Source organism: Pipra filicauda, unplaced genomic scaffold, assembly GCF_003945595.2.
Source record: "Pipra filicauda isolate LSUMZ 115617 unplaced genomic scaffold, ASM394559v2 scaffold832_size114360_pilon, whole genome shotgun sequence".
Lineage (NCBI taxonomy): Eukaryota > Metazoa > Chordata > Aves > Passeriformes > Pipridae > Pipra > Pipra filicauda.
This window is the reverse complement of record NW_024105012.1, coordinates 77,421-102,315: the sequence shown is the minus strand read 5'-3', so window position 1 is coordinate 102,315 and position 24,895 is coordinate 77,421. Positions and strand designations below refer to the sequence as shown.

The window sequence follows — 24,895 nt, the reverse complement described above, 5'->3', positions numbered from 1 at the left end:
ACAAATGTCCAACAGCAGCTCCATGGCCCAGTTCCTCCTCCTGGCATTGGCAGACAGGCGGGAGCTGCAGCTCCTGCACTTCTGGCTCTTCCTGGCCATCTCCCTGGCTGCCCTCCTGGCCAACGGCCTCATCCTCAGCGCCGTAGCCTGCGACCACCACCTGCACACCCCCATGGGCTTCTTCCTGCTCAACCTCTCCCTCACAGACCTGGGCTGCATCTGCACCACTGTCCCCAAAGCCATGCACAATTCCCTCTGGAACACCACAACCATCTCCTACACGGGATGTGCTGCACAGGCCTTTTTCTTTCTGTTCTTCATCTCAGCAGAGTATTTCCTCCTCACCATCATGTGCTACGACCGCTACGTTGCCATCTGCAAACCCCTGCACTACGGGACCCTCCTGGGCAGCAGAGCTTGTGCCCACATGGCAGCAGCTGCCTGGGCCACTGGCTTTCTCTATTCTCTGCTGCACACAGCCAATACATTTTCCCTGCCCCTGTGCCAGGGCAATGCCCTGGGCCAGTTCTTCTGTGAAATCCCACACATCCTCAAGCTCTCCTGCTCACACTCAGGCTACCTCAGGGAAATTGGGCTTATTGTGGTTATTTGCTGTGTAGCATTTGGTTGTTTTGTTTTCCTTGTTTTCTCCTATGTGCAGATCTTCAGGGCTGTGCTGAGGATCTCGTCTGAGCAGGGACGGCACAAAGCCTTTTCCACCTGCCTCCCTCACCTGGCCGTGGTCTCCCTGTTCCTCAGCACTATCATGTTTTCCAACCTCAAGCCCCCCTCCATCTCCTCCCCATCCCTGGATCTGGCCCTGTCAGTTCTGTACTCAGTGGTGCCTCCAGCACTGAACCCCCTCATCTACAGCCTCAGGAACCAGGAGCTCAAGGATGCCCTGAGGAAACTGATAACTGGGTGTTTTTCAGAAACAATAAACTCTCTTTCTTCTGCATGTTATGGACCTCATTAAGGACCAATCCTGTTATACACTTCATTAAAGGCCCACCATAGCTTCTCGATTTTTTGCTCTTGCTAGGAGTGTTATTTTTGTGAGAATTTGTTCACACTAAAAAATCTTTATATATATATATATGTGTATAAATATCTATATATATTTATATAGATATAAACACCATTTTCAATTCAGTGTTTTCCTTTCAAGCCTTGCCCAGAGGCTCCCAGCACTGGCCTCTCACCCCAGGCCATTGGGCTTGTTCTTCCCTCCAAGGAGGGACATCAGATGACCAGCTCAGGAGTCCATGTTTGCCCTGCATGGACAAGACATGCCCCTGTGTCACGGCTTGGGGCTGGGGGGGTGGAAGGCTTAGACAAAGTTGATGGCAGAAGCCGTCTCGTTGAGCTACGAGGTGCAGAAAGGACCCCCTTGCTTTCCAAATTCCTTCTCAGAGAGGAGCCTGGGGGTGGCTGGATCCAGACTCAGAGTTTGGTTTAAACTGAAGGAATTATAGAGGTGTGATTCAATCACTTTATCCTGCAGGTTTTAGTGATGGCAAATCAGAAATATTTCTATAAAATGAATTATTTATTATTACAAATGATCAGAAAATTGATCAGACAAGAGAACAGATGAAGGACCTCAATCAGAATTATTTCCTGCGCAGTATAAAAGCCAAAAACTCCTAGCAGTATAGTGTAAGATAGGACAGTGCAGTCTATCAAAGTCATTCTATTAAAGCAATTATCTCAAAGCCATCAAAAAGAAACAATCTTGAAGCAGAGATTGAGGTAACTCACCCCACAAGGACAGGGGGTAGTTCTCTCTCTTTCAGTGACCCTGAAGAGCTGACCATGAACCCCTGGGCAGTGACCATGAAGAGCTGTCCCTGCTTCATGGCAGAAGCTCCACACACTTCAAGGAAGTCTGGGGAAGAATCTGTCACAGGAAAGTTGTGGCAGGAAAATGGACACATTTTGAACAATCCATATTTTAAGAAGCACTAGGCCTTGCTTGACATGACTTTGGAGGTTGCAAACTGTGTGAAAGCTCTGTGTTTATACTTACAAACTGTGAAACTACGCAGTGTTTATACTTGTTAGCTATATGTTTGTAGTTGTAGGTATGAGAAAATCCTGTGTTTATAGTTGTAAGTTTTGGGAAAACTGGAGATAAAGAGACACCTGCAAAATCTTGGAAAGTCCCTGAAGGTGGATTGATAGGAGGGACTTTGAGTGGCACATATGATGTCAGGCCACGTGGACAGAGCACCAGAACCAATGAACTGAAGGCATGAGACGCGTGCACAGACTGAGCTATCCAATCACCTTGTTGTAAGCACGTACCCAGAAAAAACTAAACTGTATAAAAGTTAACTCATTTAAATAATAAATTGAACATTGCCTGATCATATTGATCATCTGCGTGTGTTCCAGAACTCCTGCCGGCCATAGAAAGTTCGACGGGGCTTTTATAGTTATCAAGGGTTTGAGTGCCAGACATATTTGCAGGCCAGGGAGCAGCTTCTCTGTGAAATCCTGCTTCAGAAAGCAGGATGTGTGTTTGAAGTTTCATGAAGCATTTTTGGTTTAGCATAATTCAACATTAAAAACAGCACCTTGACACCAGTAGGAACTCACCACAGAGAGCCTGAATTGTTTGCATTCTCTGACCATTGTTTGGGTATTATCTGAACAAAGCATCCTGCAGAAACAGCCCCTTGATTCCATGAGGTTCCAAAAACTCTCAGAGTTCTTTTGGTTCCATGAGGCCCTGCAGTGTCACAGTGGCACAAGGATTCCTTGAGGTTCCAGAGTGTCTCTTGGATCCTTTGGTTCCTCAAGGCCTCGCAGTGTCACAATGGCTCCTTGATTCCACCATGTTCCAAAACATCCCAGGGTTCCCTTGGCTCCAAGAGGCTCCCCAGTGTCCCACCTTGATTCCAGGAGGCCCTGCAGTGTCCCAATGGCCACTCGGTTCCAGGAGCTCCTGTTGTGGTTGAGCTCAGTTTCCCCATCCCCTGCTGTGCTCCGATGCCGTGAGAACTGCAGAGAAGCGAGCTGAGAACACGGCGGGCCCTGGTCCTCTTTGGTGCCCGGGGCTGCCCCGAGAGGGAGTCCCCGGCCCTGCCCCCGGAGCCGCCGCGCCGTCCCCTGAGCGCCGCTGAGGCGGCAGCGCTGGAGCGGGGCCGTGTCTGCCCGGAGCCGCCGCTGCCACGAGGCCGCCGCCGCTGCCGCTTTTGGCCCGCGCTGCCCCGCAGCCGCCCGGGACCGGCTTCCCAACACTGCCGGCGCCCGCGAGCGGAGCCGGCGCTCCTGCAGCGCCTCGGAGTCGCTGCTCCGCCGCCACAGCGGCTGCCGCCGGCGTCTGTGCCCGGAGCCGCCGCTCCCACGGGGCTGCCGCACTCACCGCCGGGGTTGCCGCTCGCGCAGCCGCCGCTCTGCCCCGGGACCCGGCACCGCCTCGGGCCTGCGCTGCCGCCTCAGCGGCCACAGGGACACAGGGATGGGGGACCTTTGCTCTGACACTGATGGGGCCTGCCTTTGTTCTGCTGGGGTCTGGGCTTTAGGAAAGTTGCTGTTCATTTTCGTGCTCCGCTGGAACACCTCCTGAATTCCAAAGGTTTCCTAATCCAGGGGGAGGGGTTTCTGTGGCATCGGAGGTGCCGCCCCTGGGAACACATTGTCAATAAACCATCCAGCTGACTGGGATGGCTTGGCGTGTGATCAGTCAGTGCTTTGGGGAATGCTCTGTTCTAGTTGAATGTTGCCATTTAAACTTTTACCAAGCTCCCTTATTTTCTGAAGTTTCCTTGTAAAAATGTGTTATTTCACCACCTGAGAGGTGTGCAGTGTCCTCTCCGTTGTGGTCTCTTTCAAAGGATTAAAAGAACTGAAGGCCTTTTTCAAATATGTAGAGGGAAGAAATTTTTGGTGCCTTTTATATTTTTCAAAGTAAAAACCCTTGCATGAGCTTGTAGCTCAAACCTGGGTCTCATAGTCCAGACTGGACGATGGGTGTGGGGAAGTGTCCCTGGACTGGACTGGACCAGGTACTCCTGGATGATACAGGTGGGAACAACCCAAGTGTAACAATTGGGGAACACAGGATAATCAGTCATCCCATGAAAGCCTTGGAACATTCCTGGCCTGAATTGTAACCGAAATGGAACAGTTTGGATACAATTCCCAAATCGTTTGGAAACTCCAGTCATTCCTGACACCAGGATGGAAATTCAGCAGATAACTAAAGCCAGTCCCCTTGTGAGCCCACACCCAGCGGGGCTGAGGGAGGCCCTGGCAGCTCCCCAGCACCTCCCTCTCAGTGGGACACCTCTGGCAGCCTCTCCCAGCTCGGGAACCCTCCAGTTTGCAACACTCCAAAGAGCGGCGCTGATGCCCAGGACAATTCTGATCCCCCTCCACAAACACTCCTCCAGCTGGGCCCCTTGTCTGGTGGCAAACACAAAGGGATTGGTGGCAGTGTTTCCCTGACAACAAGGAGAATCTGGGAGAGGGACCTTTCCACAGCCAACTATTGATGTGTGCACACATCTCTGCCTGGGTGTGGGTGTGAATTGACTGTGGTGGGAATGTTGTTGTTGTGAATCTCTAATTCAGTCACTGTTAAAATTGTGGCAAATGCTGTTGAACCACTTGATAACTGTTCACTTGGTCAATGATTAAGTGCTACTAACATCTTTTGCCCCCTCTTCTTTGGATACAAATCCTTTGTGCTGTTATAAACAATAGACTAGAGAAATTTGGATTTGAAAATATAAAAGAATTTATTAAAGGCAAATAAGCAAAACGGCTAACCAGGCGACCGGAGGAAACCCCTTGTTCCTGCCACGGTCCGCAAAGGGAACAGCAAGACATCATCTTTTATACCCTTTTGCAACCACCTCCCCCTGGTATCGTGTCATCCCTCCATTGGTCCTTGTTTCGCGGGCTAAGTCCTGCTTGGTTCCCCTTTCGCGGGCTGGTCTCTATTTGGGTCCTCTTTTCACAGGCTTGTCCTGTTGCTGAGGGGTATCAGCCAATAGTTCAATTGTCCATAGTCTCTATGGACCGTGATGCTGGAATTTTCCACTGTAGGTAACGGTTTCTTAATTCGACCCTCGTGGTCGACCCTCTCCTTTTGTTTTATCCGCTCTGCTCCTTATAAATATACTTAAACAAGCACTTTTTAGAATAGCAAGGGATAACATGACCATTCATCACTGTGTCATGGTTTTGTTAGGCTGCAGCTTAACAGAACTTGCGGTTAACCATTACACAACCTTTAGACTTGTGACTCGACAAAGCATTAAATATAACATTATAACATCCTTAACCCAACTTTATTTGATCTGCAAATTTTACTCTCTGATTACTTATAAGAGTGCCCCGTTCCTCTTGCATCCCAAGGCATTGTGTAAATAATTCCCTTTCATCAAAAAAATATATATATTTTGTGACTTCCACTTTAAAATCTTCCTCCTAAGCTAAACTACAAAACAACTCTAATTAGCTGTAGAAGACATTAAGACTTGAAGACAATCAAAGAATAGGGAAATAATTTGTTTTTCAGTATTTTAAAATAATTTGTTTTTCAGTGTTTTAATGGGTCCCACAGTGTGTTTGGAGCTGCATCAGCTGTCAGTCCAAGATGGGCCATGTCAGAACTGGTGAGTCTGGGGGGTGAGGAGCAAGGTTGATCATCCAGGGTCAGTGTGGATCTCCTGAGGAGACACTCAGCATCAAGATCACTTGGAGAACACCTCTATCACCTCTCCTCTAAACTAAAAAATATCCATTTTTGAATTAAAAGAAAAAAAGTACAAATTTTGAAGACTTGTTTTGAAATTGCCTTGAAGACAATTAAAGGAAGACAAAGAGATCCTGAGGGATTTCTGCATTTTAATGAGCCCCACGGTGTGTTTGCAGCCCAGCCCATGGTCCTGAGGTGCTGAGAGAAGATTGAAGCAGCTGCTGAAGAAGTCAGAAGCCAAAGTCCAAGTGCCTTGAAGCATTGCTGGGCCCCACTGAGGGCAGGCACTGCCAAAGCCTCCCCAGGGACTCCTTGGAGCCGCTCCTTGGAGGCCAGGAGTGCAGGCAGACAAAGGCTCTGGGCAGGCCCCTGCAATGCTGAGCAAAGCCTGCCTTGGTTTTGTGGAGCACAAAGGCCAAGGGCTGAGCCCCAGGCCCTGGCCCAGCAGATCCTGTCCCTCCCGGCTGGCTCAGGGCTGTTTGGGGGGCACTGGGATGGGAGGGGGAGGAACAACCAAGGCCCAAAACTGGGCAACCCCTGCCAGGCTGCTGAGGGAGGGGCGAGGCAGAACCCAAGTGCAGAACCTGCCAGGAAAGTGGCTTGTGGTGGCCTGAGTGGCAGAGGCAGCTGCCAGAGGCAAGGGGACAAAGGCCTGGGTGCCTTTGGGCCTTGCAGCCCTGCCAGAGCCCTTGGCCATCTCTCCTGCAGGCTGTCCTGCCCTGGCCCTGCTGCTGCTCTGGCCTTGCAGGCTGCACACACCCCTCCTGCTTTCCCACCCCCTCCCAGCAGCATTTCTAGACCCTCCCTGATGGCTCTGCACCAGCTCTGCCTGTTGCCATGGGCACTTGGCCTTCTTACCTTGGATCCTGAGCCCCTGTGCCACAGGACATCCCTGCCAGAGCCCAGGCCCTTCTCCTGGGGGTCACTGCAGAGCTGAGCAGATCCAGGTCACCTCCCATTCCTCTGCCAACCCCCTGGGCCTGCTCTGGGCCCTCCAGGTCCTTGCCCTGCTCCCAAGGACTGTGGGGGTGCTGAATGGTCAGGGCTTGGGGTTTAGAGCTCAGGGTGGGGATTAGGCAGAACTTTGGGAGGTTTGTTGTTCTGCTGGCAGTGTCTGGTTCATGATTAGGGGAAGAGCTTTTTGGGCTGGGTTAGGATTAAAGCTTGGCTTTTCATAGTGGTAATACAGGTTTGGGATTGGGGTGGGCACTAGAGGACAAATAAGAGTCTGGAGTTCTGGGTTTGGGCTTCTTCTGTCTTGGAATTAGGGCAGTGGATTCCTTTCAATGGGAGGGGCACCACTTTTGGGTAGTGTGGGGGCTTCAGGTTTCAAAGTACATAAAGGTCCATCAGGAGTGTTTGCACAGTCAGTGTTTCAGCACCCTCAGCATTCCTTGAACCTGGTTTTACCTTATCAAAATCTTTCCTCTCTGTTGGCCAAGCCCCTCTTTCCTTCCCCAATTATTTTATCCCTTTTGTCCCAGTTCCTCCCAACCTCCTCAGAACTTCCATCAGGATGGGCTCAGCTGTGTGATGATGCTCTGCAACCTCCTGGAGTCAAGGAGCCACTGTGGAACTGCAGAACCTCATGGAATTACAGGGCCATTGTGACCCTGGGGAAAGGTATGGAATGAAGAGGCCACTGGGACACTGCAGGGCCCCATGGAGCCAAAGGAACCCAGGGACAGTGGGCAACTTGATGAAATAAAGGGGCCACTGTGACACTGCAGAAACCCATGGAATCAGGAGGCCATTGTGGCACCGCAGGGCCTCTTGGAAACAAAGAAACCCTGGGCCACAGTGGAATTTCATGGAATCAAGAGGCCATTGTGACACAGGGGAACCTCATGGAACAAAAGGAATCCACAGACACTGTGGAACTTCGTGGAATCAAGAGCCCATTGTGACACTGGGGATCCTCATGGAACAAAAGGAATCCATGGACACTGTGGAACTTCATGGAATCAAGGGGCAGTTGTGACACTACAGGGCCTTATGGATCCAAAAGAACACAGGGAAACTGTGGAATCTTGTGGAACCAAGGGACATGCGGGGCCTCATGGAACCAAAGGAACCTTGAGACATTTCAGAGCCTCATGGAACCAAGGGCCCACTGTGCCTCCCCAGAACTCCATGGGATCAAGCAGAGCCGCTGCCTCCCCCCCGCCGCCGCACGGACCGGAGTCGCCGGCTCTGCCCCGCTTGGACACCTCTGGAGTCAGCGTGTTCTTGGGCAGCACAACTGATCTCAGACCAGAGAGTTTCCCACATTTTGCTCCACCCCCTCTTTTCCCCAGGGCCAGGGCAGCCTCTTCCCATGGCCCCTGTGCTCACACAGGGTGTGCTGCTCTTCTCCTGGCACATCCCATCTCCCCCCAGAGCCTTTCCCCAGGGGAACACGTCTGTGCTGGCCTGAGCAGCCCTTCCTGCACCCCCTGCCGTGCTCCCCACAGCCCCCGAGCTGGGGAGGCTGCTCTGCAGAGCATGGGGGCTGTGGGGCTCAGGGCCATGGGGGACTCTGTTGGGCTGTGCTGCTCAAGCTGGGAGGCAGAGCCAGCTGATGGTGCTCCCTGCACTGACCACTTCCCACAGACCCTCCTGTGTGGCCATGGAGGGGGCTCAGCAGGGCCCTGCCTTGTTCCAGAGCTGGGACATGGCTTCGGAGGCTCTTGATAAACCTGTGGAAGTCACTGAGGGCAAGATGAGTCACTCCCCAGACTCCTTTCCCTGTTCCTGCTGTGTGCCCTGTGCTCCCATGGATTACCCCAGACACGTGGTACTTTATCTCTGGGTGACTCCAGCCTTTGCAGGATTCTGCTGTACTTGAGCCCAGCTCTGTCCCAGCAGTGCCCAGGCCCTGTCCCTGCCCGTGGTCACAGCACTGACACCAAGCAGAACAGTGACCAACCAGCCAGAGCACTCAGGGACCTTCCCCAAAGGCACAGAAGGAGAGTGTTGGATTGAGAAGGATCAAGCTCTGCTGCTCCCTTGCAGTGCTGCTCTTCTGGTCCCCTTTTCCTCATCCCCCCTGAACACAGGCCTTGACATTTTACAAAGGTCTCTGAAGAACCATCTCAAAAACACCAGGTTTCTACTGTGTCCCTTCATTTGTTTTAATATACAGAGAATGTTCCTCATTTACACAGGGCAGGGTCAAATTCAGGAGGAAGACAGTGAATTAGAAGTGGAATCCAGAACAAAATTTTGTTGTGCACTACATCACAAAAAGTCAAAATATAAAAGAAAACATTCCTAGCCCCTCCATAACCCTGAGAAAAGAGGGTTGACCTGTAGCAAGTAATGTAAGGAATGATTTACAGAAGAAAAAAGGCAGCTTTTTTCTCCTGAAAAGAATCCAGTCATTGTTTTCCTCAGGGAAAGCTTGAGTTCCTGGTTCCTGAGGCTGTAGATGAGGGGATTCAGTGCTGGAGGCACCACCGAGTACAGAACTGATACCACCAAGTCCAGGGATGGGATAGAAGTGGAGGAGGGCTTCAGGTAGGCAAAGAATGAGGTGCTGATAAACAGGGAGACCACAGCCAGGTGAGGGAGGCACGTGGAAAAGGCTTTGTGCTGTCCCTGCTGAGAGGGGATCCTCAGCACAGCCCTGAAGATCTGCACATAGGAGAAAACAATGAAAATGAAACAACCAAACTCTAAACAGACACTAAACAAAAGAAGCCCAATTTCCCCGAGGTAGCCTGAGTGTGAGCAGGAGAGCTTGAGGATGGGGGGGATTTCACAGAAGAACTGGCCCAGGGCATTGCCCTGGCACAGGGGCAGGGAAAATGTATTGGCTGTGTGCAGCAGAGCATTGAGAAAGCCAGTGGCCCAGGCAGCTGCTGCCATGTGGGCACAAGCTCTGCTGCCCAGGAGGGTCCCGTAGTGCAGGGGTTTGCAGATGGCAACGTAGCGGTCGTAGCACATGATGGTGAGGAGGAAATACTCTGTTGACATGAAGAACAGAAAGAAAAAGAGTTGTGCAGCACATCCTGTGTAGGAGATGGTTGTGGTGTTCTGGAGGGAATTGTGCATGGCTTTGGGGACAGTGGTGTAGATGCAGCCCAGGTCTGTGAGGGAGAGGTTGAGCAGGAAGAAGCCCATGGGGGTGTGCAGGTGGTGGTCACAGGCTACGGCGCTGAGGATGAGGCCGTTGGCCAGGAGGGCAGCCAGGGAGATGGCCAGGAAGAGCCAGAAGTGCAGGAGCTGCAGCTCCCGCCTGTCTGCCAATGCCAGGAGGAGGAACTGGGCCATAGAGCTGCTGTTGGACATTTGTTGTTTCTTAGTATAGGGCCTGTTCAGAAAAGGAAAAGACAGGGAACAGTTAAGACAGACCTCTGTGAAAAAGCAACTGCATTTTTAAGAGAAATCAATGTGTCAAATGTTACCAAATGCACTGCCAAGGAGTCAGTTTTGCTCTGCTGCAGTGGGACATGGAATTTTTTTGGTAGAGTTCTCACGCACACAAGGAATGTCAGATGTAACACACCCTCAATACAAAAGTTCACTACACCTGTGAAGAGCTGGGCCTGCAGAGCAGAAGCTTAGTCTGAGCTTAGAATAATTTTGCCTGTGTTTTCTATTTTTACCATCACATCTGGGGAAGGTTCTTTTCCACTGCAGGAATCCTCATTTCTATGCCCCAGCACACAGTGCCCAGTAGAGCTGCAGGGAAGGGCCCCCAGAGCTGCCCCAAGGCCTTGGGGGCACTTGTCCCCCACTTCCTGCCCAGGGCTCTGCTGCCTGGAGCTGTCCCTGCCAGCAGCTGCTTCCCCGGGCACAGGGCTGGGCCCTGCCAGTGCTGCCAGAGCCCAGCCCAGCCCTGGGGGCTCAGCTCTGCCCTGCAGAGCCCTCCCAGCAGCACAGGGCACTGCCCAGGGGCATCTCTGGCTGGACAGGCTCTGATGGCAATGTCAGAGCAACCCTGGGGAGGTTGAAAAAGTGACACTGATGCATCTATAAGACAGTTTTGATGTCTGATACTCTCAGGTTCCATCCCCTCTAATCTAACAGAGTTCAAGTTGCAGTGTCTCCTCCTGTGCTCTGAGATTAATTTCTCTGTCTCAGTCAGCACCCAGACAACCCAGAGTATAACACTGAAAGAACTGGTTCATTCTCTTTAAGGTACCCCCTGTCTGTCTGTGCCTCTTGCAAATACCTTCTGGGAAATTTCCTGCTTTGATCTGGAGCTGTGACCAGCCCTCATCCCTGCAGCCCACTGTGGAGATCAGAAGGACTCTGCCCTGCTCTGCCCTCCCAGGAGTTGTTCCTTCCCCACAGCCCTTCTCCCCCAGCCCCGTGGCAGCTCCTTGGCCGGGCTGAGAGCTGCCCCTGGCAGGCAGCAGAGTCCCTGCCCCAGCACACAGAGCCCTGGGGGCAGGACCCTGCTCTGCCCCACAGCCCTGGGCACCCCTGGCTGCACCCCCACCTTCCCACCCCACAGCCAGCCCTGGCACAGGGAACCTTCTGGCCCTGGGCCTCTGGTGGGGCAGCAGCAAGTCCTGCTCTGCAGCAGCTTCTCCTGCTGCACCCCAGCAAATCCAGCAGAGCCATCCTGACAGCTCCTGCCACTGCTGCCATTTGGCAGCTGGCAGAGGCACTTGCAGCAACTCCCCTGCACTGCTCTGCAGCCACAGCCTGACCGTGGCAAAGGGCTGGCAAGGTTCCTGCCCTGAGCAGCTCTGCCCTGTCCTCCCAGCCCAGGATCCCTTGAACCTCCTGCTCCCTTCTCCTCTCTGCCCTTGCTGCCTGCAGCTCCTGCCCTGCTCTGCCATATGGCCACTTCCCCTACACTGCAGCAACTGGGAGAGTCCTCCTGAGAGATCCTGGAAGCTGTGGGATGTGCCAGCTTGAGGAGATGCCTCCAGGAAGGGAAGCTGAACTTTCCTACAGCCAGAGAATTCTTCCTTCAAATCCTGGGAAGGTTTCTCCTGTGGTGAGAGCTCAGTCACCTCCCAGCCCAGGCTACCTCTCATCTCTCTGCCTTCTCTCCTGTGCCCTGGGTGCTGCAGGCAGAGCCCTCAGCCCTGCTGGGCTGTGCAGAGGAGCTGCTCACCAGCAGAGCTGTCTCTTTGAAGCTTTTCTTGGTTGCCAGGAGCTCCCTGTGTGCCAGGAGCCCGGCCCAGCTCAGCAGCACAGCAACAGCCCCAGGCAGCCCTTTCTCTGCCCCTCTGGGCTCCTCCAGCTGTCCCTGGGGCTCCAGGGGAACCTGCTGGCACACAGCTGAAGGAAATAATGATGTTCCTTCTCTCAGCTGGGCACAGACACTTCTTTCAGCACTGTCATTTCTCCAAACAGACACAGAGTTAAGTTCAAGAGGCCCCTTTTCACGTCCCATAATTAGACAGGAAACCCAGACAGTGCCCAGGAGGGATCTCCTTCACCCCCACTGAGGGAAGGGACTCAGCTGAGTCAACAGAGGTGTCTCCTTGTGGCTCTGCAGACCTGGAGCCAGAAGGACACTCAGCTCCCTCCACAACCCCCATGGGCTGGGATTCCTCCTGCCCCAGCTCAGTGGGCCCAAAACAGGCCCCTGCAGGTGACTCCTTGTCCCAGCTCCCATGGGAATGAAGGAAGACCAAAGCCAGGAGTGACCTGCTGGGACACAAAGCCCTGGTTCCTTCTGAGGGGCCAGAGGTGACCGAGATTCCTGCTGGGAACTGCAGGCTCCAATGGAGCAGTTCCTAGGGACAGGGCAGCAGCTGTGGGATCTTCTTGGAGGCTGCTGGGACATTGCTTTGGCCAACTTCAGTGGCAGAAGGTGCCCACATGTAGGACTGGGGAACCTGTCACTGTTCCTTCTGTCCAGGGCAGCCCCTAGAGGTGCTCAGGTGACCAAATGGAGTCAGGTGGCACAGGGAAAGAGGTCTCTCCCCTGTTCTTTATCAGGGTATTTTCTACATGTCCTCAGAGTACAATGGCAGTTGTCTCCTGGACATCCCTTCAATACTGAACCTAATTGAGGGCAGCTGAGCCTGGATTGAACAGCCAAAGAGGGGCCTGTAGTGCCAGGGGAGGTGCCAGGGCTCTGCAGCACAAGTGCAGCAGCTGCCCTGGACAGCACAGGGCCTGTGCAGGAAGCCCGTCCCCATTCCCAGCAGTTGTGGGACAGGCACCACCCAGGGCTTCTCAGACACACTGGGGGCCTTTGGGGCAGGGAGTGAATCCCAGCCCTGCAGGGACACAAAGGCTGTCCCTTCTCTGCCCAGCCAAGGCCGGGCCAGGCACGAGTCCAAATCCCATCAGCCCAGGCTGTCCACACTTGTTCCCTCCCTCTGCTGGCTCTGCTCTCCCCCAGCATTTCAGCAGCATGTGCTGATCTCCTCAGGGATCAGGCCTGGGATTTTCCCCCTGGGCCTGAGTCCCAGCACGTCCCCCCCAAGGCCATTGTCAGCAAAGCCTCTGCACAGCCCAGCTCTCGGGGCTTTCAGAGCAGCTTTCCCCACTGCAAGTCTGTTCTGACCCCGGTGCCCCCGCTGAGGGGCTGCAGCCAGACAGGCCCCAATGCCCTGCGTGTGGGGCACAGGAGGAGGAGCTGCAGCCCCAAGTCTCTCTTCCTTCCACTTGCAGGCAATAACAGCCCAGGCCTGCTGAGACAGTTCCCAGGTTGCAGGGCTGTGATGGACTGGGAGAAAAGGCCAAGGAGACACAGGAGAGAAAAAGCAGGAGAGAGGTGTCCTCAGCGGGAAGGAGCTTCTGGGACCTGTGGAGCTGCTCTGGGGGATGAAGGAATTGGGTGAACTTTTGTGGGTGAGGGTCAGAGGAGAGACTGGTTTGGGTGACACTGTGGAGTGAGACAAAGAGCCCATTCCAGTTGGCTTTGATAACCCTGGAATTCACTGGAAAGGCACCAGGACAGGATGCAAAGAGTCCCAGAGGTTTGTGCAGGGTCTTGGTGAAGACCCCCCTTGGCACACAGGCCTTTAGAGCACAGCTGGCAGGTTGGTGGGCAACAGGGAGGCTCATCTGCATCTGCTTCTGTCCAAGAGGAACCAAGAGGTTGCCATAGAAACTGATCATAGTAATGGGAATGTAGAATGTCTGTTGTTTGCCATGGTAACTGACCATAGCAACAGGAATGTATGATGGTTGCCATGGTAACCAACCATAGCAATGGGAATGTCTGATGGTTGCCATGGTAACCGACCATAGCAATGGGAATGTATAATGGTTTCCAGGGTACCTGACCGTAGGAACGGGATTGTATGATGGTTACCATGGTAACTGGCTGTAGTATTGGGAATGTATGATGGTTGCCATGGTAACTGACTGTAGCAGTGGGAAGTATCATGGTTGAAATGGATACCGACCATAGCAATGGAAATGTGCGATGGTTACCATGGTAACTGACTGTAGCAATGGGAGTCCATGATGGTTGCCATGGTAACTGATCGTACCAGTGGGAAGTATGATGGTTGCCATGGTAACTGACCGTATAAACGGAAATGTATGCTGTTTACCATGGTAACTGACCGTAGGAACACGACTGTATGATGGCTGCCATGGTAACTGATTATAGCAATGGGAATTCATGATGGTTGCCATGGTAACTGACTGTATCATCGGGAATGTATGATGGTTTCCACGGTAAGTGACAGTGGCAGTGGGAAGTATGGTAGTTTCCATGGTAACCGACTGTTGCAACATAAATGTCTGGTGGTTGCCATGGTAACCGACCATAGCAACAGGAATGTGTGATGGCTGCCATGGTAACCGACCATAGCAAGAACAATGTATGATGGTTGCCTTGGTAACTAAGCATAGCAATGGGACTGTAAGATGGTTGCCATGGTAACTGACCATAGCAATGGGAATGTATGAGGGTTGCCATGGTAACTGACTGTAGCAACAATGACTGTGTGATGGTTGCCATGGTAACCGACCATGGCAATGGGAGTGTGTGATGGTCACCATCGTAACCGACTGTAGCAACACGAATGTATGAGGGTTGCCATGGTAACTGACCGTGGCAAGGGGGCTCAGTGGCATTGCCCACGGCTCCCACTTCTGCAAATTGGCTTCTCCTTCAGCAGCCTCAACCACTCGTCGTGGGGGCCCCCAAACAGCAGCTTCCCACCTCCGTGAGGTTCTGCAGCAGCCCAGGGATCCTTTGACCCCACAAGGTCCTACAGTGTCCCCATGGCCCCTTCATTCCGGGAGGCTCCACAGTGTCCCAGGGTCTCCCTGCTTCCATGAGTTTCCCCAGTGCCCCAGGTTTCCTTTGGTTCCATGAGACCCAGATGTGAAACCGTGGCCCCTTGATCCCAGGAGGTTTTGCAGTGTCACGAGGGCTCCTTTCTGCCGTCAGGTTCTGCACAGTCTCAGCAGTGTAATAGTGGTTCCTTCATTCCATGAGTTTCCAAAGTTTCACATGGGCCCCTTGACTCCATATGACCCTGCAGTGTCCCAATAGACCCTTGATTCAAAGAGATTTCTCAGGGAGACACTGGCAGGTCACCATGGAGCCCTGGGACATCCCGTGACATCAGAGCTCTTTAGGAACCCTGAGAACTTCAACAGGGGGAAGTGCCGGATTCTGCCCTGGGATGGGGCAACCCCGCATGGACGGACAGACTGGGAAGGAGAGGCTGGAAAGCAGGGCCGGGAAAGGGCCCTGGGGGTGCTGGTGGGTGGCCAGTTGGCCCTGAGTCAGCAGTGCCCTGGCAGCCAGGAGGGCCAAGCTGCTCACTGGCCTGTCCATTTGTGAGGAGCAGTCAATCCCTTCCTACTAGAGAAGTCCAGTCCCCTTTCATCCAGGCAGGTTCTTCTAACACAGCCCTTCTTGGGGTAGATGTGTGGAGATTCCTGCCTTGGGTGGGGACGCCCTCCAAGGACACTCCTCAAGGTTGAGAAAAGAAATCTCCCCACAACCGTTGGTCTGGGTGAGTCACATCAGATCTCTATGTAGTAATTATTTCTTTTGTCTAGCTTCAATAAAATTGTTTCAATAATTGCTTCAATATAATGCACTATCCTATCTTATACTGTACTACTTGTAGTTTTAGCTTTTACACTGTGTGGTAAATAATTCTGATTAAGATCTTTTGTCTGATCATTTGTAAGAATAAAGGGATTCATTTTATATAAGTATTCTCTTTTTACCAATCATTAAAACCTGTTGGACAAAAGTGGTTCAATCACACTTCTGTAATTCCTTAACTGTATTTTGTTGACAAAATCTGAGGCAAAGATTGGATCCCTTATTTCTTTTAGGCTCTGTAGTGCAACAATGGTTCCTTGATTCCATGAGGTTGCACTGTTTCCCAGTGTTCTTGGGACCCATCAGGCCTTGCAGTGTGACAATGGCCCACTGATTCCATCATTTTCCCCAGTGTCACAATGGACCCTTGATTCCATGAGGTTCCCCAGTGTCACAATGGTCCCTTTGACTCCAGAAGGCCTTGCAGAATCAGAATGGCCCCTGGATTCTGTGAGGTTCCACAAGGTCACAATGGACCCTTGATTCCATGAGATTCCACAATGTCCCGTTGGTTCCCTTTGGTTCCAAAAGGTTCTGGGATGTCACACTGGCCCCTTGATTCCCTGACATTCCATAAAGTCCCGGGGTCCTTTTGATTCCATGAGATTCCACAGTGTCCCATTTGGTTCCAGGAGGCCCCAGTGGATTCCAATGGCCCCTGGATTCCAGGAGATTCCACAGTGTCCTGGGGTTCCCTTGTCTCCCTGACTTTTGGCAGTGTCCAGGGTCCCTTTGTTCCCAGGAGGCTCCTTTGTTTCCATCAGGCCCTGCCACGTCCCAGACTCCCTTTGGTTCCAGGAGGTGCTGCAGGGTCACAAGGTCCCCTTTATTCCATGAGGTTCCACCATGTCCCAGGGTTCCTTTGGTTCCAGGGGGTTCCACAGTGCCAAAACTCCCTGGTTCTTCTCCTTCCAACATTTGTGGGCCCATTCTCTCCCTGCCTGGGATGGAGCCCCATTGTGTTTGTGCAGGAATGGATCCATGGCCATCCTGCCACTGCCCCAATTGAATGCTGCACAAACGTCACTGCAGGCCCGACCCTGGATGCAGGAACAGTCTGGGAACTCCAGGCCTGCTGACATTCAGCAGAGCCAGGCGGGGTCCCAAAGAGCACAAGTGATTGACTGCAACCCCTGCAGGTCTCTGGCATTGCTGGGGACAAAGGCAGGAACTGCCAGGAGCTCTGCAGAGCCCTGACAGTGCCACTGCAATCCCAAGCTGCATTGCCCGGGGCAACCCTCAGCACAGCCAAGGCCACAACCCTTCCTGAAAGGTGTCCCTTCTGGGCAGGGCCAGGGGGACAAACCCCTCCATCTGTCCCTGCACATGTTGGGTCCAATTCTCAGCCCCCACTTAGGGACAAAGTCAGCCTACATTTTATACCTTATAAACCAGGACTGTGCAAAGTGCTGTGGGTGGGACTGTGGTCCAACTTCGATTTCATTTGTGGGCATGTTGTACAGAATATTTCCTGGTAGGAGGTCTACTTGGTTTGTTCAAAATATCTGTGGGTATCAAGGAGAACAAAGAGACCATGCAGCTTCCACCCTGCTCCATTTTCCTCATCTGTGATATGTCAACACAAACCACAGGACTTTCATCTCATTTCCGTGTCTGCTCTGATCCCCACGGGCCCTGTAGCGAGTTGAGCTTTGCATTTTCATTATGTTTTGCGCTTCCAACCCACCCACACACACACACCAGTCTGGGCCCCCCAAAGAACTCAGGAGTTTACTATTAGTGTTTCCCACTGCAGGGGCTGGAACTTGGGCTACAATTTGTGCCAGGAGCAGAGAAGAGCCTGGACAGAGAAACTTCTTGGAAATGGAGTTATTAAGAAAAAACGGGACAGGCTGTGGGGATCAGTGTCAGGGCATGGCCTGGGAAGTGTCTTGAGCATCCTCCTGTTCACCATGACCAGTTTTTTCATTCCTTTTCCCTCTGTTTTCTCATGCTTTTTTCTGCGCAAACTGCCGTGATCCCATTCTTTCCTTTCCTTTGTTTCTTTCCTAGGAATCCAATGACAAGTCTTCCTCAGTCCCCAAATGTGCTTTCTTGTTGCCCATCATAAGTCTCAGACCTCAAGCATGAAAACTCAATCCACATCTGTGAGGTCATCCTGGGAGGTTCTGCCATTGACCCACTTGGTGAAGCCTTCACACAGATATTTTGGAACTCTCTTTTAATTTTTTTTTTACCTTTTGGGCCTAGAATGGTAATTCATGTCCTAGATATGGCAATTCTTTGGAGAAGGAGTTGAGGACTCAAAGAATCACAGAATGGTTTGGGTTGGAAAGGAGATAAAAGGTCATCTTGTCTAAGACACTGGACATGGACAGTGACATCTTCCACTAATTCAGGTTACTCACAGTCCCTGACCTTGGACAAATCCAGGGATGGAACATCCAGTTTTCTGGGAACCTGTCTGAGTTCTTGCCACCCTCATTGTTAAATATTTCTTCCTATTATCAATATAAGACTCCAGTCTTTCAGTTCAAAGTTATTGCCCCCTATTCTGCCACTACAGACCTTGGTAAAAAGTATCCCTGTGATTTCCTTAGACCATGAGCACCATGTGTTCATCTGCAAACACCTTGGAGAGTACCCAGAGATCTCCCAAGAAAAGATTTGGAGGTCTCAAGCACATGACCACTCTGTAGGGACTAAGGAGCTCTGGGCTCCATGGCGTGGAGACTGAGGACAGTGCAGGAGTAGCCAGAGAGGGCTTGAAGGGGGGGTTCAGAGATGGTGGATCCTTTTGTCATAGCAGGAAACAGCATGAGAAAGAAAGAATTAATGCCAAGTGCAGCTGGGGAGGTCCCGAGTGGACATGAGGAAAAAGGAATTTCACTCCATGGAAAGCGCTGTGCTGCCACACATCACCCAGGAGGAGTCTGGATGAGTCCAAGGCTTTGTGTGTGCAGGAAGAGCCAGGGAGGACGCAGAGATGTCAGTGCAGGAAGGTGCCAGCCAGGTGGGGCAGCCGGGGGGATGACGACAGCCTGCAGGGAAAGGGGCAGGGCATGGACACCGTAGGACAGCCTGGGCTGGAGAGGAGACAGGGAGGGGGAGAAGCTGAAAGGCCCTGCCAGAGCCACCTTCTGCAGGCCTTTGGCCATGGCTGCTGTCTGTGCCCCTGAGGCCAGGAGGAGGGGAGTGCCCCTTGCAGCCCTGGGGCCTCATGGCCTCCTTGTCCCTGCTCAGCAGCCTGGCAGGTGCCACCCCATGGGCCTGCCCTTGGCATTGCACATCCCACATCCCAGTGCCCCAGGAAGAGCCCTGAGGAATGAGGCAGGGACAGCATCTGCCTTCCCAGGGTCTGGCGGTCAGGGCTTGGTCCTCTGGATTAAGGAAACAAGTCAAGGTTTCTTCAGCATCAGAGCCACCTTTCCCTTGCTTGTCCATCCTTGGCATCACTGTCTGCAGTTTTCTGCTCTAACTGGAACCTGGGGACACGTTCTCAGTTGTGTCCCTCAGTGAGACTCATTAGCACTGCAAGAAACTTCAATGTTTCAATCTCACTTTAACTTGTTGAAAAGTTGTTTGAACTTCCTCTCAGGGACTGAGTCTCATGTAAACAGCATCAAACCCCCTGAGGGTCATGAAATGCCTGGGGCTGCTGCTGTGCTGCTGAGCTGGGCCGGGCTCCTGGCACACAGGGAGCTCCTGGCAAGCAAGAAGAGCTTCAAAGAGACAGCTCTGCCCAGGAGCAGCTCCTCTGCACAGCCCAGCAGGGCTGAGGGCACTGCCTGCAGCACCCAGGGCACAAAAGCAAGGCAGAGAGAGGTTACACACAGCCTGGGCTGGGAGGGAAGTCCAGAGGAAGATCCACTGCAGGAGGAATCTTTCCAGGCTCCCTCACGGTGAGTCAGCATGAAGGGCAATGTGTCTGCAGTTGGTGCAAAGATCTCCTAACGCTGGCACATCCCACTCCCTGCTGCACCATCCCAGGCACATCCCAGCAGGGTTCCCTTCTCCCAGGGATGGCTGAGGGGTTGTGAAGCCGGGCTGTGCCACCCAGGCTGCCCCAAGCTGTCCTGCAGAGCAGGGTCCTGCAGCCCAGGGCTGTGCCGGGGCAGGAGCTCTGCCACTGCCAGGGGCAGCTCTCAGCCGGGCTGGGGAGCTCCCTCAGGGCTGGGCAGAGGCTGGGGGTGGAAAGAGCAAAGCCTGGCAGGGAGGGCAGGTTTCTTCTGCTATCGAGTGAGAGTTTCATGGGTCAGGGCTGCTCACAGAACCAGAGCACCCCAGGATATTTTCCAGGGGATACTTCAAGGGGAAGGTCCAAGGAGGGATTTCTCTCAAGCTCTCAAGCCACATGCCTGGTGGTTTGAGTTCCAGAGGGAACTGTGAGGAGCTGCCCAGGGCTGAGAACAACTTGCTGGCACTGTTGGTGTCTGGGAGGTGGCACAGCTGGCTCAGGGTGACGCTGCCCTGAGTGCCCAGTGGGCTCTGCCCTGGCCTCTCCCAGCTGGACCCTCCCTGTGCATTTCCTCGGTTCTCAGCTTGCCCGTGGTCCTGAGGTTGTTCCCTCCTTCTCTCAGGCAGGCTCACTGGGGAGGGCAGTTCAAGCTACACAGTCCAACACTCATCCTGGGATTCCCCTATGGCAGGGGTGTCCCTGGGAATGAGACATTCCAATTGTCCTCTGCCCTGTGGGCTGTGGGCAGTGAAGTCTGTGGGCCTGGGTAAGGAGCTCTTTTTCCCTCAATCAGACCCCGTCATTAGGACACTTGGCTCTTTTCTGAGGTGTCCTTCCAAGCTGGGAGCTGCCCTGGAGAATGCAAATCATCCTCCCAGCACAGCTGTGTTCTCTGAAAGCCCCAGTGGAGAGGGGCAGAGATGCTGTGCCCATGCCAGGAGATGCTGTTGGGTTGGGGAGATGAGCCACGGGTGTCCTTGGCTCCAAGTGGGTGCTGAGCCCTTGAGACAGGCTGAGACCTTGAGGGGTCTGGGATGGATCCCTCTGCTCTCAACAGTGTCTGGTGACTTTGCAGACCAAACTAGGAGTGTGATCAATCTCCATCTCAGGAAGGAGCAAAGCCAGGGCAGTTGGGAACAAGAGAGAGGGCCAGACCAGCTCCCCTCACTCTGCACTAAGCCCCAGACAATCTTCCTGCCTGGTAGGACCTGCTCTGTTCTCCCTGAGTGCATCAGACGTGCTGAGGGGTTCTGACACCCAGGAACACTCCTCATGAGAGATATAGTGAGCCCCAACCAGGGCTCCAGCCATGGAGCTGAAGGAGAGACTCCTAGAAAATGAAAACCAGTGGAGCAGTGAGAGGGGTGTTGGAAAGTGGATTTGATTTTTCTTAGAATGTTCTTCCCTAACTTGTCACTGTTATTTCCTCCTTGAACAGTGCCCCACATCTACAGGCAACAAATGTCCAACAGCAGCTCCATGGCCCAGTTCCTCCTCCTGGCATTGGCAGACAGGCGGGAGCTGCAGCTCCTGCACTTCTGGCTCTTCCTGGCCATCTCCCTGGCTGCCCTCCTGGCCAACGGCCTCATCCTCAGCGCCGTAGCCTGCGACCACCACCTGCACACCCCCATGGGCTTCTTCCTGCTCAACCTCTCCCTCACAGACCTGGGCTGCATCTGCACCACTGTCCCCAAAGCCATGCACAATTCCCTCCAGAACACCACAACCATCTCCTACATGGGATGTGCTGCACAGCTCTTTTTCTTTTATTTCTTCATGTCAGCAGAATTTTCCCTCCTCACCATCATGTGCTACGACCGCTACGTTGCCATCTGCAAACCCCTGCACTACGGGACCCTCCTGGGCAGCAGAGCTTGTGCCCACATGGCAGCAGCTGCCTGGGCCACTGGCTTTCTCAATGCTCTGCTGCACACAGCCAATACATTTTCCCTGCCCCTGTGCCAGGGCAATGCCCTGGGCCAGTTCTGTGAAATCCCACACATGCTCAAACTCTCCTGCTCAGACTCCCACCTCAGGGAAGTTTGGCTTCTTGTGGTTAGTTGCTGTTTAGGGTTTGGTTGTTTCATTTTCATTGTTTTCTCCTATGTGCAGATCTTCAGGGCTGTGCTGAGGATCCCCTCTCAGCAGGGACGGCACAAAGCCTTTTCCACGTGCCTCCCTCACCTGGCCGTGCTCTCCCTGTTCCTCAGCACTGGCATGTTTTCCCACCTGAAGCCCCCCTCCATCTCCTCCCCATCCCTGGATCTGACACTATCAGTTCTTTACTCTGTGGTACCTGCAGCACTGAACCCCCTCATCTACAGCCTCAGGAACCAGGAGCTCAAGGATGCCCTGAGGAAACTGGTGGCTGGATTTAGAGGCAATAATAAAGTGTGTCTTCTTCTGCAGAGCATGCAGAAGGTAACTACAATCTGAGCTTTTTTTCTCCTATTTAGTCTTCTTTTCGTTTGTGCATTTTCTTATTCTTTTTCTACTTTTATATTATCCACAAATCAATGGCATTGCTCATAAATTTCTACATCAATATCTACCATCCTTCTCTAATCCAAGGGCTTTCAAAAGGCTTGTTCTCTGTACATTTATGTAGAATAAAGTTCCCTGCCCTGACCTGAATGTCCAAGATGCTTCCTCAGCCCTTCTCTGGAGTTGCAGGGGCAGTGTCTGTGAGCAGAGCTGGAGGGAAGAGACTCCCAGCACAGCAGCACAGCCAGGGACAAGGGCACTTGCTCCTTCCACATCTGCTCTTTCCATCTCCACACTGTCCTTCCCAGCCCTGCTGTGGGTGCAAGGCCTGAGTGCTCTGGCAGCTTGGGCACAGTCCTGCTGTGTGTCTGTGCTGGGATCACAGGCAGGGACAGGCCCTGGCACTGCTGGCACAGAACTGGGCTCCACACCAGCACCTGCATCAGCCAAGGGCATCTCCTGAGGGCAGGGCAGGAAGGCTTCAGGCTCTTCCTCCACAGTCCCTGTCAGCAATGTGCCCCAGGAATGCCCTGGCAAAGCAAATGCCAGTGCCCAGCTGAGAGTGGGGGTGTGCAGGGTGGGAGCACACAGCAGTGTCCTGGCACAGCCAGAGCTCCTGGCACAGACCCGAGGGAGCAGCAGAGCAGGGGCTGGGCTGTGTCTTTGTTCCAGGGACAGCCTGGGAAGGTGCCCCAGGGCCACTGTCACAGAGCAGCCCCTGCCACCCCCATTCCCAGCCCTGGCCTCTCACCCCACCTGCAGGAGGTTGGTTGTCCCTCCGTGGAGGGACATCAAGGGACCAGGTCAGAAGTGAACATTTGCTTTGTACTGAGGACACTTTAGCATGTCTGCTCCATCCCTGCCCTGCCTTCTGGCCTGTCCCTTTCCCTGCCCAGCAGGAAAGCAGCCCGGCTGGGCAGCATTGCCCCTGGGCAGGCAGGAAGGGCTCTGCAGGCAGGAGCAGCACTGCCCTCCAGCAGAGGCACTTCTGCCCTTTCCCAAAGCCCAGAGCACAGCTGGGCACTGGGATACAGCCAGAGGCACCTACAGCTCCATGGGTCACCCTCTGAGCTGCCTGCACAGCTTCAGTGAGCACCAAACAGAGAAAAATGCTCTCACTCACAGGAGTCCAAGCAGGGGAGAGGGGATATGAAGAGCTAAATATTTTGATAGAAAATTGAAAGTCAGACCTCATCAATGGAGTTATCCCTCATGGGAATGGGTCATGTCCTCAGACTTCAGAAAAAATCTTTTTTTCTTCTCTCTTGTAACCTGCTTCATGATTGTGTATGGGAACAGACTTATCATGGGGCTGCTGGAGAAAAAATTTGGAAACCTGCTACAGCTCCACCACCCTGAGTGACCCCTGACTGGGGACAGCACAGCCTCTGCTCCCAGCACTGTCACTGCCATTTCCTGCACCTTTGGCATGTGCAGAGTGTTTCCTGCTGTGGCCCCATCCCATGACCAGCACTGGGCTGTTTGCCATCCCTGCTCTCTGCAAGAACCATGGGCTGGAAGGGTTGTCTCCAGCAGAGCTGCACCCTGGCTCAGGGCCTTTCTGTCATCTACAGTCACAATTTCCTGCTTGTCGCAGACACTCGTTGTGACCCTCATGTACTGGGTCACTTCTTCTGTGACCTTGCTCCAGGGCTGGAACTCCCCTGCAGTGACACCATGACACGCTGACCCCAGAGGTGTCCAAGCGGGGCAGAGCCGGCGACTCCAGTCCGTGCGGCGGCGGGGGGGAGGCAGCGGCTCTGCTTGATTCCATGGAGTTCTGGGCAGGCACAGTGGCCCCTTGGTTCCAGGAGGTTCTGAAATGTTTCAGGGTTCCTTTGGTGCCAGGAGGCCCTGCAGTGTCACAGTGTCCCCTTGAGTCCATGAGGTTCCTCAGGGTCAGAATGGCCCCCTGGTTCCATGAGCTTCCAAAATGTCTCAGGATTCCTTTTCTTCCATGAGGCCCCACATGTAAAAATGGCCCCTTGGTTCCACCACATTTCAGTGTCCCTGTGTTCCTTCGTTTCCATGGGGCCCTGCAGTGCCACAATGGACGTTTTGTTCCATGAGCTTCCAAAATGTCTCAGGGTTCCTTTTGTTCCATTGAATCTGAAAAATCGGTCTGACAAACTGCTCAGAGACTTTTTTATCTTTAAGCAGCAAGGTATTTGTTTATTCAACGTTGGGAGTAAGCCAGCTCGTGCTGGACAAACTTGCTCACTGGCTCCTCAGAAAATCAGCACTTTTATACAATTTTCAGATGTGATTAAATGCATATTCAAACGATTACAACATCTATCAATACATATTAAAAATAGGCGGAGTATAGGCGGAGCTCAGGGTGGTGCTTTTCTTGGCACCCCATTTCGAGGGGTAGTTCCAGTCTTCATCCATAGGGCAGGGGTCTCTAACTCATCTTCCTCAGCTTGACCCTTCTTCCTTTCCATTGTTCTTGACCCGCTCAATGAAGCTTGGAAAAGGCCCTGGCTCCAGGCCTATTTCTCTTATTCAAATGTCTACCTGATCCTGTTATACTTCTAATTTATTGCTTCTAAGTCTATTACATGTTCTTGTACTATTCTCTTAAGCTTTTGGTCCAGTAAGTAGAACAGAACGGGTACAGATCGTTTTGAATATTGGTAACTTGTTTGCAGGCCCAAATCAACTTGTTTGCAGACCCAAATCTCAGTTAACTCTTTGGGCCTAGCCCCCTATATCACCATGAGGCCCCACCAGTCTCTTGGTTCCATGAGATTCCACAGTTTCCATGTGTTCTCTTGGATCCATAAGGCTCTGTAGT

The 24,895-nt window shown here is 52.9% G+C and overlaps 3 protein-coding genes across 3 annotated transcripts; 2 read left to right on the top strand and 1 right to left on the bottom strand.

The window, feature by feature from the left end:
* Nucleotides 1–385: 385 nt before the first annotated feature.
* Nucleotides 386–941, top strand: LOC114000013 (olfactory receptor 14J1-like; the record flags this gene model as incomplete). Its single annotated transcript, XM_027743897.2, has 2 exons — nt 386–850; nt 933–941. Coding segments are annotated over 2 exons (474 nt in total), but the record flags the coding sequence as incomplete, so codon positions are not given.
* A 589-nt stretch (nt 942–1,530) lies between these two features.
* Nucleotides 1,531–9,985, bottom strand: LOC113986082 (olfactory receptor 14A16-like). The gene is made up of 2 exons (XM_039390514.1): nt 9,079–9,985; nt 1,531–2,330 (listed from the first exon to the last, which is right to left on the bottom strand). The coding sequence occupies exons 1-2, from the start codon at nt 9,983–9,985 to the stop codon at nt 2,278–2,280; spliced, it is 960 nt and encodes a 319-aa protein (XP_039246448.1). The 3' UTR covers nt 1,531–2,277.
* An 11,087-nt stretch (nt 9,986–21,072) lies between these two features.
* On the top strand, nt 21,073–22,047 carry LOC113993251 (olfactory receptor 14J1-like). The gene has a single exon (XM_027731223.2). It carries the CDS (start codon nt 21,073–21,075, stop codon nt 22,045–22,047), a length of 975 nt encoding a protein of 324 aa, XP_027587024.2.
* Nucleotides 22,048–24,895: the final 2,848 nt, after the last annotated feature.